This window comes from Betta splendens, chromosome 5 (genome assembly GCF_900634795.4).
Source record: "Betta splendens chromosome 5, fBetSpl5.4, whole genome shotgun sequence".
NCBI classification, from domain to species: Eukaryota; Metazoa; Chordata; class Actinopteri; order Anabantiformes; family Osphronemidae; genus Betta; species Betta splendens.
Window position 1 is genome coordinate 18,627,780 of NC_040885.2, and position 14,525 is coordinate 18,642,304.

Sequence of the window (14,525 nt, forward strand, 5' to 3'; positions counted from 1 at the left end):
GTTGTGTATTGGCGTGTTTTAGGAAACCGATGTTGTTTTCTTCTTGGGCGCCCAGTCTTGAGGATACTGTGATCGTTTATCTTAATCAAGGCTCGTCTCTGTTGTGGCTCCACGATGCTGCAGGGATACACTTCCAATTAAGATAATATCTAGCTTTGGTTCTCCGGCAGAATGAGTGCACTTCTTCTAACTTGCTTTGGACAAACCTTGGGGCAGCTGTAATGTTATTTATAAGCTCATAAAAATCTTGCTTGCAGGTTAGAACACTTGACATACATCTAATTTCCCAGAGCCTCAGCTACATTTTACAGCAGAAACCTCAGAAACACACTAAATGAGGTTGTTTGTTTTGTTCAATCCACAAAGCTGAGGAAGAGACTTAGTCCTGGGGCAGTCTTCTTAGGCGTGTGCCTTGCTTTGTGCCTCCTCGGCATATTGATCGGAGTCATCTTACTCACCAAGCAGCCAGATTAATGCAATCAAAATTCATGCTTTGAGGAAGTAAATTAGTATTTTATTGTTGTGTTTGAGTTGTTTTTAACAATGCATGTAAGTAAACTGAATAAAAACGTGTATACAGCTGAGTGTGGTTAACATACAATAATACAAATCACATCTACTATAAGCAAACAGGGCAGTCTTAGTAAAAAATTAATTATTATATATGTATGTATATACAGGGAACATAGTTGTGGTCTATTAAGCAGAGTGTAAATAATCAACTGTTTCTATACATGAAAATTATCTGTATAAAACTGTGATTTTGTTCATAATGTTTAGGACATCAAGGTCAAAGTTGTGTCTAATCTTATTATTATTAGTATTATTACACTTCGTTCTTGCGGTATTTCGGTCTAACCGTAAGATGTCGCCAACGTGTTGAGATGTGTCGCATTTAGTCCTGTCCGACATACCTGTCGTTTCTTCCATATTTGTCCCCGGTACAACTTCCGGTTCTTTTATGGTTCCACAACACGCATGTATGTAGCGGTCCTAAAACGTTGGTGCCATGAGTGCCGATAATTGTACAGAAAACTCCTTTTTGCCTTTGCGAAATGTCCTGAACTCCATCCAGTGTATCAGAGACCGAGTCAGAGGTAAATATGAAACATCTGACATGACAAGGCAAATTTACCCGTTAACAGTAAGCCGGCTAGCTAGCCGTGCTAACCTTAGCAATAACCAAGATACGCTGGTGCTCTGTAAGAACACACTCCTCGGTTTTTACTTTATTATTACTACGTGTTGTGCTTTAACATTTTTTGTTGTATTCAGATTTTCTTCTCTGGTAAATTAACTGACATCAACACTCTGAGCCAACGTCACGTCAAGCCAAGCACTTGATAACATGGCAATTACGGCTACGTTCAGCTGGCGTTTACCTTTAGCACCTTTTAATAATTTGTCGTATTGTTTGTTTTTGACAGTAGTGTCTATATTAAAGATGCCCACATTTAAATTCTGTATTCAAGGCCAAAACATCACAAATGTGCAATCGTTTATCAGTTGCTTTTCTTCAGACAACATTTATTTGTTCCTTTACTGAAACTATTTAAAATGTAAACATAATGATCGGTTTCACTGAAAATTGCAGCCTGTTTTGAACCAAATGTTGATATTGTGTATAACTGTCAGATGGAGAACCCAACGAGTCGGACGGAGCCTTTAACCTCTCCAACTTCTGGGACACTCTGAGTTGAGTACAGCTTAACCTTAAGTTTTGTGTTAATTGATGATCCTATATTGATGGTTATTTTAAATCACTGTTCTCAATCATGCTCACTGTCACATCACCATTAAAACACATCACTGTCTCTCTGTCCCCAGACCAAGCAGTAAAGGCTGTTTCTCATGAAGCCACTAAACTCAGCTTGGCCTACTCCAAACCCCCTCTGCCATCAGAGCAGGTGACGTTACACGGACAGAAAATGATTTAGGTCTAATATATCTGTAAAGATTCTCAATCTACTGTAGGTTTCACAAATCTGAGATACATAAAACTTGAGAAATGGTGATACACTTAAACTGACCATTTAAGTTTTTGTAGTTAGATGTTCTTTTCTGTTATTTTTACAGGATGGAGAGAAATTGGCAGAGTCCATCTTAAAGAGCCTTTTCACTCTTTCAACAGTATATTACTGGCTACCAAAGAGCCAAGGTAACCAACACCACTAAATATGTACTAGTATCGACTGGTATCAACACCAGAAGAACAATCTGTTGATATTCATTATATGCTATTATTTCTGTTCTTTCATAGTCAGAGTTAAAGCTCATTATATCGTACATGTGTCTCAGGTATCACCTTGCGGCAACAGGTCAGAGACGCCACTGTTGGAGTTTTGGAAGGAGTCGCACAGCTAGTGGAGATCATACTAAGCACACCCCTGCAGAGGTACATAAAAGATGACACACAGATCAGACGTAATCAAACTTCTTAACCCTACGTGATATTACCACACAGCAACAGACACACACTTTTAAACTAGCACTGACAGAGTACCTGACTCTTCAGGGAGGAGTTGTGAATAATTGAGTGTTTTTTTTTTATGAACACAGAGCAAACAATGACACTTTGTTTATAGTGAGCAATATTAAAAGGCCATTTACCATCCAACTGTTGTCTTGTTATTTGTCCTCTTTTTTTCCCAGTATGAGCCAGGAACAGTTAATATCAACAGGAAGTGTCTGGTCAGCTTGTGACCAGTTCACCCAGTTGCCACGAGGTCAGATAAACAAACAGATTTTAAACACACATCGTATTCATTTAGTTCCTTAATCTGTCCATTCACTGTGTGTGTATGTGCATGTGTGTGTGTCTCTCACAGATAATAAAGCGGCTGTTCTTGTGGCTCTGTCTGCTCAGAGTGGAGTTGTGAAAGATGCAATAGAGGAAATCGAACAGGTACTCACTCACTAACGCAATGAATGAATCCATAAACAACTAAATCTGAATTTATAGATTTTTTATATTTTTCTTACTCAAAGCACTTTGACACTGCTTCTCATTCACAAAGTCACACAACTGTTACATGGATGTACACTCATGCTTTGTCTCCAGGCTTTATCTGAGGCACAGGATCCATTTAGCGACGTCCTTGACGATGACCAGGATGGGGACGAGCCTCGAGGCAACCAGGACACATACTGGTCAGAGAAGGATCGGCGCGTGATTGGTCCGTGCCAGGGGCTGATGAAGGCTTCCGCTGCGTGCCTCAGGAAGCTGGCATCAGCTGTCAAAACCAACGGTGACGTCAGTGCTGCTCAGAATGTGGCGCAGCTCGACGACCTGGCTGACATCACCAAAGACATCAGCCCTGGGTAAACACAAACTCTTAGTAATACACGCTGATGTAACGTAGAGAGAAAATACATAGAAGCAATATTCCACTTTCTATATCAAGTTTTACTGTAATGAAACATCACATTTTGTCTTTGCATCTCAGCATAGATGATCTGGCTCTTTGTCTCTACCCCCCCATGGACTACAGTGGAGTAGAGAACAATGTAAGAAACACTGAACCTTTCATTATGAGTGAAGCCATGTTTTTCATTCATTAAGCATGCTTCTCCACATTCAGATATTTTGGCAATAACATAAAATAAAATACAAAATAATATGTAATAATAACATTATATTATATAACATTATGATAACATGTTATTTTTCTCCTAGTTTTTTACAACAGTTTTCATTTTATTTGTTTTAACAATTCTCAGTAATCCACAGAAAACATTTTCTTCTTTAGTAGCTCTGATGTTGAAAGTCTGCTGCAGTGCTCCTCTGCTTCGAACGCCTCCCTGTAGCCTGAATGCAGCTCCACAGCCATTTATTCTGCCAGATGTCACGCAGACAAAGCTTTTCACCAAGTTAAAGTTAATTCATATTGGTCTGGATCAAAGCGAAACTGTGTTTTAATTCCTCCCACCGAAGCAGATACCTCTGTAGGTTCATTTATTTTAAAGGTTTGTCGGTGCAGTAGTACATGCACCAACTGGTCCAATTCTGCACAAAGTGCCATGTCAAGTTAACAGCTGTGTTTTTACTCATTCCACCCTGTTTGTCTACAGGTTTCTAAGGTAGCAGCACTGCTGGAGAAGGTTCTTGGCATCATCAGGTAAGACAGGCTTCCTGCAGTATTTACTCAAGTAAAGCTACCAACTCCTGAAATAAGAACTAATTGGCCTTTAACATGTCCAAACTGATTGTCAGTAGAATGACTGAGTTGATGCCAGTTGATATGCTGAATAAAGTTTCCTCCTAACGAAGCCAGATTTCCTCAGGCTTAACAGTTGGTGTTTGACAACTACTTGTTCGGTGAGACCAGATATAAATACATGTAAACCTTCCTACAAACTCCACGACCTTTGTTCTCTGCCTCTCCAGGTGCAGCCATGTGTGTGGGGAGTCAGAGCTGACCTGGGTTCAGTTCTTGGACAGCGCCGTCAGTCACAACCTGCAGAAAGCCCACGACCTCATTCAGCAGGACAGCTAGTGTGTGTGTGTGTGTGTGTGTGTGTGTGTGTGTGTGTGTTCCTGCTCAGACGCAGACTGAGCTTGCTCCAGTGCGGTCATGTACCTGCTGTGAGGTGGGCTTCTCCTTAGTGGAAGCTGCTGCCTTGCGTTTGTTGCATTGCTTCTGACTCAGTCTGCATTTGAATGCTTGTGAAACTGCTCCAGGAACAGTTGTTATATTACCAACTGATTTAATTAAAATGACAAGTTGACTCTTTTTAATCGTTGTTCCATGGAAGCAAACATTTACCATCCAACACGAGGAGCCAGTCCGTCCACATTTCAGGTCTTAGTCAGTGACTTTGATGTGTTTTTCAACAGTCACCAAACAAATGACTTATGTAGATGAACTGATTCAATTAATTCATTATTATTATTAAACTGTGGTCTCATCTCCAGGTTGTGGCTCCAGTAGTTTCCTGCATAGTGGTGTCATCTGCCCTTTATCTGTGCGACCATCGTGGTGGTGATGTGAGATTCAGCGATTACTAAAGAAACCTGAATCACACCCACGCCTCCACACACACCTGGGTGGTTTCAGTGATTCTAACACTGAGGGCCAACTGAAAAAAGTAAGGCATAATTAAACTCTGTCACGAGGGAATCGGAGGTGCGGTGACGCTGAATCCTAACGTGGAGCACATGTGGGTTCTGTCCGGCTTCCCCCACCTCACGCAGACATGCAGCGCGGTCCCTTTCACCTGCCGTAGGTGTGACGGTTGCCTGCTGGGCTGGGACAGGTCCAGGGTCTGACCCTGCTCCCGCCCAGTCACAGCCGGGCGTTGCCAGCGTTTTCACAGGATGTCCCACTGGTTCTAGTTCTGTTAATTGCTCACATCTCTTTTGTTGATCACTCGTCAGCACACAAGTGCTGCGTTTGGAGTTACACCCACTGAAGGAATGTATAATATTCTCCTTTAGCATAGTTTTTGGTGACGTGTTCACCGGCTTCGTTTAGTTAATCCGTTCACCACTCGACACTCTGGCCTCGCTTCTACCAACGCGCAGGATGGAGGGTTCCACACGTGGAGCTGAGCTCAGCAGTGTCTCCCCACAGCCTGAGCTGAGAGGCGAGTCTGTCCAAGATGCTGTTTGACTCCAAATGCATGCTGGGTGATTCCTAGTTGTTTGCAACAGGTGGCAAAATGAGCACAGGTTTAACTTTGAGGAGTCCTGATTGAATTTTTTTTGTTCTATTGTGAATAAAACTCTGGTTTATGAGATTTGTGTTACAATGTGATCATGTTGACATTTACAAAGCGACATCTAACATATAATCATAAATTAGGATCAGCTGATGCCAGCGTTTGCCTTCCCATCACACTGAGCTGCCAGACTTGTTCTGAACAAAGACAACAGAAGCTGCTGAAGTTAGAAAAGGTCAGGTCGACTTTGTAGGCGTTGCTTCAGTGATAAAACTAATATGATTTTGACAGCAGCTGCTGGGAGTAGTTCAGCCACATGTCTCAGCCTGTTACCAGACGCACCCCAGCAGCCGTGTACTCACCCAACGGCAGCCCTACCCGACCCCTGACCCCCGACCCCTGACCATCAGCCCCAGCAAAAGGCTTCACGCAGATCTACGTTACATGTTCAAACTTCAGATGACAGCACTCGTCTCAAATACAGTATTTACTGACACCCGCATGGGCATAAAAGGTCCAGTCAAGCAGGTACAAGCACTCAATCAGTTGTGACAGTGCGTGTGAACCCGATGGGTGGTTCATCTGGAAGCCTGACAACTCACGTAACGTTTTGCAATAGACCTGAGAAACAATGTAATCCTTACATCTGACTAGATGTTTCCTCTAATTCTGGACACTAAATAAATAATGCTTCTCTCAGCTGCCGAATGTAAAAGGAGCACCTATAACTGCTTTAAAAATTTATCTAAATGACACAACATGTTTTCTCACATTTAGTTAAATGTGCAAAAGTCTAAATGTAAATGTTAAATGTAAATGTTAAATGTAAATGTTAAGTGTAAATGTTAAATGATCACCGAGGGTAAAACTGAATATTTAAGTAGACTCCACCCCCTATGATCCTAGATCAGTGACGTGGACTCAGACCCCTCAAAAAGTACGCATAGCTCCGCCCACATCTGACTCTGGATCGGTGCACGAAAATACTGGAGAGAAGCCTGAAGTCGAAGCCATCATGGCCGCCAGCTCCGACTCCCTCCCGTTGGGGGAGATTGAACGGGCTGTAACGGCAGGTGTGCGGGCTGAGGCTCCGCTTCAAACTGCCGTTCTGTCCTAAACACCATTAATGGGGAGTTAAGTAGGTTTAAATAGAGTATTTCTGTGGCGCCGGTGGAGAATTAGTTGGCTAACTATACTAGCTAGCCGAAGTTACGTCCTGGCTAAAAACAAAAGGTTCCAGGTCAGATGTGGGCGGGGTTTGCGCGCACTGTTTGAGGCGATTGAGTTCGTGTTTCTGATCTGAGACCGGCGCTGTTTGAGGGTAGGGGTGGAGTCTACGTGCACATTCATGAATATTCAGTCTTAAGCTTCACGACCATTAAACATTAACATTTACATTTAACATTTAGATCAGACGAGCCCATTGCTCTGCTGTCGACACACGACAGGTCGTGAAGGGGATGAGGGAGAATCTCCGGCAGCGTTTCGGTTTGACACTAAAGTGCCTGTGACCCAGTGACATCGACACCACTGAGTTATTGTCCCAGCAGGTTTCACCTCTGTCAGTTGGCATCGATGGCAGCAAGATGTAGACGCTCCTCCTGAGTCAACGAAACCATCTCACACCTAAACAGTTTCACATTAAAATGATTCACTTGCGAAGAAGGTTGTGACTAAGATTAAAATATTAGCTGGAATCTTAAAGTGAATGGTGAAACATGATGATTTCATCATAATGACATAATGCATCTGATCTGAGGATTAGGAAAAAATGGACAGAGTCACAATCACAATTCTGATGTGGTTCTAATGAACAACTCGTTCACCATATGAACTTCACACCCTGCTCACATTGCAGAATGGATTGGACCAGTCATTAGCCTTCAGAACAACAGAGGCATCAAAAAGTGCCCAAAGCCTCAAAGTGCTGGAAATGAAATCAAAGATAAAAAGTCTTTCTTCCAGCATCAAGTGTAAGTTTCCTTCAATGCTCAGAAGAAGCCACTTGATAAAAGGATTTATGGAGTGTTGGGTGTGATGATAAGACGATAAGAGGTGAGGAGGTCAGCATGAAACCTGCCTCGGTGTTCAGCAGCAGCTCAGCTTCCACCGGAGGAGCTCTTCCTTGGACACACCAGCTGATCGAATCCACCAGCTCATCTGGAACACCAGCTGATCGGATCTACCAGCTGACCAGACCCACCATCTGATTGGACCCACCAGCTGATCGAATCCACCAGCTGATCGGATCCACCATATGACCGGACCCACCAGCTGATCGGACCCCCCCGCTGATCGGATCCACCAGCTGATCGAATCCACCAGCTCATCTGGACCACCAGCTGATCGGATCCACCAGCTGATCGGATCCACCAGCTGATTGGATCCACCAGCTGATCTGGACCACCAGCTGATCGGATCCACCAGCTGATCTGGACCACCAGCTGATCGGATCCACCAGCTGATCGAATCCACCAGCTCATCTGGACCACCAGCTCATCTGGACCACCAGCTGATCGGATCCACCAGCTGATCAAATCCACCAGCTCATCTGGACCACCAGCTCATCTGGACCACCAGCTGATCGGATCCACCAGCTGATCTGGACCACCAGCTGAACGGATCCACCAGCTGATCGGATCCACCAGCTGATCGGATCCACCATATGACCGGACCCATCAGCTGATCGGACTCCCCCCCGCTGATCGGATCCACCAGCTCATCTGGACCACCAGCTCATCTGGGCCACCAGCTGACCGGATCCACCAGCTGATCGGATCCAACAGCTGATCGAATCCACCATATGACCGGACCCATCAGCTGATCGGACTCCCCCCCGCTGATCGGATCCACCAGCTCATCTGGACCACCAGCTCATCTGGGCCACCAGCTGACCGGACCCACCAGCTGATCTGGACCACCAGCTGATCGGATCCACCAGCTGATCTGGACCACCAGCTGATCGGATCCACCAGCTGATCGAATCCACCAGCTCATCTGGACCACCAGCTCATCTGGACCACCAGCTGATCGGATCCACCAGCTGATCAAATCCACCAGCTCATCTGGACCACCAGCTCATCTGGACCACCAGCTGATCGGATCCACCAGCTGATCGGATCCACCAGCTGATCTGGACCACCAGCTGATCGGATCCACCAGCTGATCGGATCCACCAGCTGATCTGGACCACCAGCTGATCGGATCCACCAGCTGATCGGATCCACCAGCTGATCGGATCCACCATATGACCGGACCCACCAGCTGATCGGACCCCCCCGCTGATCGGATCCACCAGCTGATCGAATCCACCAGCTCATCTGGACCACCAGCTGATCGGATCCACCAGCTGATCGGATCCACCAGCTGATCTGGACCACCAGCTGATCGGATCCACCAGCTGATCGGATCCACCAGCTGAACGGACCCACCCGCTGACCGGACCCACCTCCTCCTGGTTCCTTGTGCCACCCTTCTCTTCACTATTGTACTTGTGATGGCAGCATCTGTGTTTAATCACTGCAGGATTTCTTGGGAGCGCTGGAGTCGTTTGGAAGTGGGCTGGGCTTGGCTGAGTATAAATCCATCAGCTCCAAATCACTTGTCACTGTGCTCCCGCCTGCCAACGCATCCACACCCACTCTGTGTCTACACCTGCCACCGGAGGAGAGCGCATGCAGAGATGGCAGCAGACAGTAAAGCGTCCAGTGAGTACAGGCATCTGCCTCCGCCCGACGCACATTCATCCACTGCATCTGTTTAAAACTTGGATCGTTGTTGCTTCTGGGGCGCGTCACGCGTCACGCGAAGGTTTAAAACGGCTGTTGCGAAACTGGTCGGAAAAGTAGAACAGATGCGAGAAATGTGTTGTACGGGTTCCACCTTTACGCGCGGCTCATTGAATGTCAGGGGCACGCGTCGCTCAGCTGTGTTCAGGTGTGGACGCAGCCGCTGCTCTCGTGCCACGTTTTCCTTCCAATCACATGTATTGAAGGACGTCAGAAAAGAAAAAAAAAAAAAAAGTCATATATTAAATGCTAATGTCCAGTGAAAGTTCTAAACTGTGATGGTGAAGTTATGAGAACTGTGATGATGAGAATGACAAAATTAAAAAAGGCCAAGATGGAAAACGCCTCTGCTTTAGCTTTAAAACACGCTCTCATACTTTTAGACAGACATCATTCACATGAGGATCGTCGATCCGTGGAAGCAGCGGGTTCAACGTTGACAACGTGACAGCGCGTGTTGTGAAACACTGGTGGTGTCGCCACACCTTCAGCTGGTGTGTGTGTGTGTGTGTGTGTGTGTGTGTGTGTGTGTGTGTGTGTGTGTGTGTGTGTGTGTGTGTGTGTGTGACCCGCACGTGCGTCCGTGGAGGCCACAAACAAAAACAACGAGGCTGAGACTTGTGGGACTATTTCTCTCTAAAACTCAGACACATTCGCGAGGCTTTCGCGTGTTTTGTTGTTGCTCTATGAACTGTTTGCCACCACGTACTTTACGGTATTTCATTGTCTCTGTCGCGGGTGAATGAATTGGTTTAAGTGAAACCTGTTACTTCGTTTCCCCCAGTTTTCAAGGAGGTGGATCTCAACACGAAGACCAACGGCCGCGAACACCACACCAGCGGCCTGTGCGCGGACGCGCTGGTCGTGAGGCGAGGCCAGCCGTTCACCGTGACCCTCCGACTGACGCAGGGCTTCGACCCCACCGTGCACGCGCTGACGGTGGCCGCGGAGACCGGTCAGGCCCGCGCGCGGGCGCGCGCGCGCGCTCGCTCCGCGCTTCGCGCTTCTCCGCTTCGCACTAACTCACTGCGCTCGTGCTGCAGGAGAGGCTCCGTCCGAGGACCGGGGCACGCGCTCCTGCTTCGGCATCCCGGACCGCGAGGGGCGTTCACCGTCCGCCAAGGCGGTCTGGAAGATCGAGCTTGACGAGAGCTCGGCTGCGGCCGCGGGCGTCCTGGTGCTGGCCATCACCCCCCACGCCAGCGCCCCCGTGGGCCGCTACACGCTCACCGTGAGGCACGGGGACGCGCAGACGGTGCTGGCCCGGCCGGCGGTGCTCTTCAACCCGTGGTGCCCAGGTGAGTGCGTGTGACGCGCCGCTGCGCGCCTCCAGCCGGTTTGCGCTAACTGCGCCTTCTCGCAGATGACTGGGTGTTTCTGCCCGATGAGAGCGAGAGAGGAGAGTACGTCATGAACGAGCAAGGAGTCATTTTCAAGGGAAGTGGATCCTATATCACGCCCGTGCTCTGGGACTTTGGACAGGTAGATATAAACCAGATTCAATAAAAAAAACACGTTTCAAACCGTTCGGTGGACTCTTAATGAGTGAACGTCACACTGGGTGAAATAAAAGCAGCTGAAGGGCTTTAATGAGTGGATGCTTCTGTCTCTGTGTCCAGTTTGAGGACAACATGGTGAACATCTGTCTGAAGTTACTGGACGTCAACAACAAGCACCTGCAGAACGCGGCCGAGGACGAGTCCGCTCGCTGTAACCCCATCTACGTGGGCCGCGTGGTCAGCGCCATGGTAGGACGGCCCGGCCCGGCCCGGCCCGGCCCGGCCCGGCCCGGGCCGGGCCGGGCCCGCTTCTGCCCGTTGGGTCCAGGTGGGCGGCCCACATGTGCTGTGTGCTCTGTGTCCAGATCAACTGTGCGGACGACCGCGGCGTGTTGGAGGGGAACTGGGGGTCCTCGTTCCGGGGCGGCGTCGCTCCGTCCCAGTGGACCGGCAGCTACGCCATCCTCAGGAAGTGGTTCTACAGCGACTGCAGCCCCGTCAAGTACGGACAGTGCTGGGTGTTCGCTGCCGTGATGTGTTCAGGTACCATCTGAGCGTTCACCCTCCAGCTGGGCTGAATTCCATACATGCTCGTATTTGTAACAGAACGTGAGGGGCGGGAGTTCATTTCCTGCTTTGCTTCCAGTGATGCGTCTGCTGGGCATCCCCTGCCGGGTCGTCACCAACTACGAGTCGGCCCATGACAACGACGGGAACCTGATTATCGACGAGTACCACGCCGATTACGGCGTCAGGGAGAAGGAGAGTGCAGACAGCGTGTGGTGAGCGCTCGTTCACGCATCCACGCCTCGAAGAGCTCGGCCCAGATCCCACGCGGGGGTCGGCTCCTCGGGCTTTGCTTCAGTCTTCTGCCGCGTGTGGCTTCAGGAACTATCACGTGTGGGTGGAGGCGCATATGAGGCGTCCGGACCTGGCGGCAGACGGGACATATGACGGCTGGCAGGTTTTGGATCCAACTCCACAGGAGAAAAGCGAGGGTAAAACAACCTGTTTTTACTTCTTGTTATATTTGACCTCAGGAGCTTTTTCCTACCTTGTTAGCGTAACGTGTTTCTTGTTCTGATTTACTGTAGCGTGACCCGTTTCTCCACTTTGAGACTTGGCACTTAAAGCAAATGACTCATCTGAAATGTTTCCTGAACCGATCTCATGATAAATCAGCGCCTTTGTTTTCAATATGTAAAAGTAATTTAAATAATTCCCAGACTTGCAGACAGATGACCTTAAATGACCTTAAACTATTTGTGTTGCTGAGTTCCGTGTGTGTGTGTGTTTGTGTGTGTGTGTGTGTGTGTGTGTGTGTGTGTGTGTGTGTGTGTGTGTGTGTGTGTGTGCATAAAGGCGCGTACTGCTGCGGCCCAGCCTCGGTCAAAGCCATCCTGAACGGGGACACAAACCTTAAATATGACGTCCCGTTCATCTACGCCGAGGTCAACGCCGACTGTATCGACTGGTTGGTCAGTGACCGCCTGAAACCTCCCATGGCTCCTTTAAGTGTCAGGGCTCCCACACTGAACGCAGTCTGTGTCCTGTCAGGTCAAAGCCGACGGCTCCAAGGTGAATATTTTCTCAGACACCAAGCGAGTGGGTCAGAACATCTCCACCAAGGCTGTGGGCAGCAACAAGAGGGTGGACATCACGGACACCTACAAGTACCCAGAGGGTGCGTCCGAAGAAGCAGCGTGTGACGCCACAGCAGCTCCTGACTCACCCGCGTCTCGTCCACAGGGACCGACAAGGAGAGAGAAGTGTACAAACACGCCACCGCCGTGAATGCTAACAACGAGGCGGCGAAGGACGGAGAGGTGCCTCCCGTGACCCTGACCTTTGAGGAGGTGCGTCACACAGCAGCCATCTTCTGCAGCTGGGTCCCTGTCACTGATAAATGATGCTGGGTCCTGATCCGTCTGACACCAGGTGTCCCGGCCCGTGAACGGCCAGGACGTGAGCCTGAAGCTGGTGCTGCGCAGCTCCGGCGCCGGCGCCAGGCCCGTGTCCGTCAGCATCAGCGTCCAGGGCATGACGTACAACGGGAGGCCAGCCGTCAACATCAGCAGCGACGCCAAGGAGGAGACGCTGGCGCCTGGAAGAGGTGCTGCTTCACAGACTGCACCGCAGCAGGAAGTGAAGCACGCGTTGAATCACTGTGCTGTCTCCCACAGACACGTCCATCCCCATCCTGGTTCCCTTCTCCACCTACAGCAAACACATGGTGCAGTGTGACAGCATGAAGATTTCAGGCCTGGTCACCGACAAACAGAAGCCTGACGACAAATACTTAGCTCAGCGCGACATTGTGTTGGCGAACCCTCCGCTCGACATCACCGTCAGTAAAACACTCACTTACTTTTATCTAGTCACTGTGTTAGTAGACAGCTGTGGTCGTTGTCTCAATCAAGTGTGTTTATGCCCAGAAATTCATAGGGAAAACCACAAAATAAATACATATTATTATTATTATTATTATTATTATTATTATTATTAATGATAAGTCTTTATAATTATCCATTTCTTTTTCAAGAATCAGCATCATATACCATATGGTCTATGTCTATATATAGACCTATGTCTATATATATATATATATATATATATTATATTTATGTGTGAACTACATTCCTCTGGCGACCACGCATATTGTTAACAGTAAGTGTCATGTCAACTTTTTACACCGTTAGAGCGGTGAATATTACACATGCAGTTTATGTTTTAGCAGTTTCCAATCATTTAGAGGTGGTGACGAGGAGACAAGCGTGTTATCTTAGGACACGTTTCTCATGGTGATGCGTGACAGGCGCTTGTTTGATTTTCTGACTGAGCGAATTCAAATAGTGTCTTGAAATCCGTGCGTTCCAGGTGTCTGGTGACATCAGAGTGAACCGTGAAGCAAGCGTGGAAGTGGCTTTCACGAACCCGATCAACGAGCTGCTGAAGAACTGCTCTCTGACCGTCTCCGGCAGTGGACTAATGCAGGAGCAGAGATTTGCGTGAGTGTGTGATGCTTTAGTCGATGTCACATTTAGCATCAGTCCTGCTCCTCATTGCGTCCCATCCGCAGGCTTCCAGATCTGCAGCCAAAGAAACGAGCGCGTGCCAAGTTCCAGATTTCTCCCTACAAGAACGGGGAGAAGACCCTCATCGCAAACTTTGACTGCTCCGCGTTCAGAAACATCAAGAAAAGCTGCAGTGTCATTGTCAAACCTTAAGTCTCAGTTTTTACCGTTTACAAGCTGTTTGTTTACTGCTTTACTCTGCAAAATGTCACATTACCCCAAAGTTGTTCTTAACGGGGACATCTGGCTCTTTAGCTGCTTGAATCTTTGCACTAACAAATATGGCCTTTTGTACCTTAACAGGGCTAAACGTTCGTCTTCCTTCTAGAGCGCCTCCTTGTGGTAGAGAATGACTCCTACGTCTGAAACATTGTACGCTCAATAGTACTTGTGTTGCAATAATTTCTCCTAAAGTCCTAACAAGTATTAATATTAATATGTTTTATTACTATTCTTCAGCATAAAAATTGTACTTTTAAGTGTCTTTGTTTTTTTCTTCTTAT

The 14,525-nt window shown here is 47.7% G+C and overlaps 2 protein-coding genes across 2 annotated transcripts; both read left to right on the forward strand.

The window, feature by feature from the left end:
• Nucleotides 1-937: 937 nt before the first annotated feature.
• ccndbp1 (cyclin D-type binding-protein 1) lies at nt 938-5,737 on the forward strand. The gene is made up of 11 exons (XM_029150646.3): nt 938-1,097; nt 1,636-1,695; nt 1,828-1,907; nt 2,077-2,158; nt 2,299-2,395; nt 2,653-2,726; nt 2,829-2,905; nt 3,062-3,321; nt 3,447-3,507; nt 4,072-4,118; nt 4,388-5,737. Exons 1-11 carry the CDS (start codon nt 1,010-1,012, stop codon nt 4,494-4,496), a joined length of 1,035 nt encoding a protein of 344 aa, XP_029006479.1. The 5' UTR covers nt 938-1,009; the 3' UTR covers nt 4,497-5,737.
• A 3,364-nt stretch (nt 5,738-9,101) lies between these two features.
• Nucleotides 9,102-14,501, forward strand: tgm8 (transglutaminase 8). Its single transcript, XM_029150644.3, has 15 exons — nt 9,102-9,368; nt 10,234-10,404; nt 10,493-10,747; nt 10,813-10,931; nt 11,069-11,197; nt 11,314-11,491; nt 11,595-11,730; nt 11,837-11,946; nt 12,311-12,426; nt 12,506-12,632; nt 12,698-12,804; nt 12,887-13,061; nt 13,132-13,295; nt 13,826-13,956; nt 14,028-14,501. Exons 1-15 carry the CDS (start codon nt 9,158-9,160, stop codon nt 14,173-14,175), a joined length of 2,277 nt encoding a protein of 758 aa, XP_029006477.1. The 5' UTR covers nt 9,102-9,157; the 3' UTR covers nt 14,176-14,501.
• The last annotated feature ends 24 nt before the right edge of the window (nt 14,502-14,525 follow it).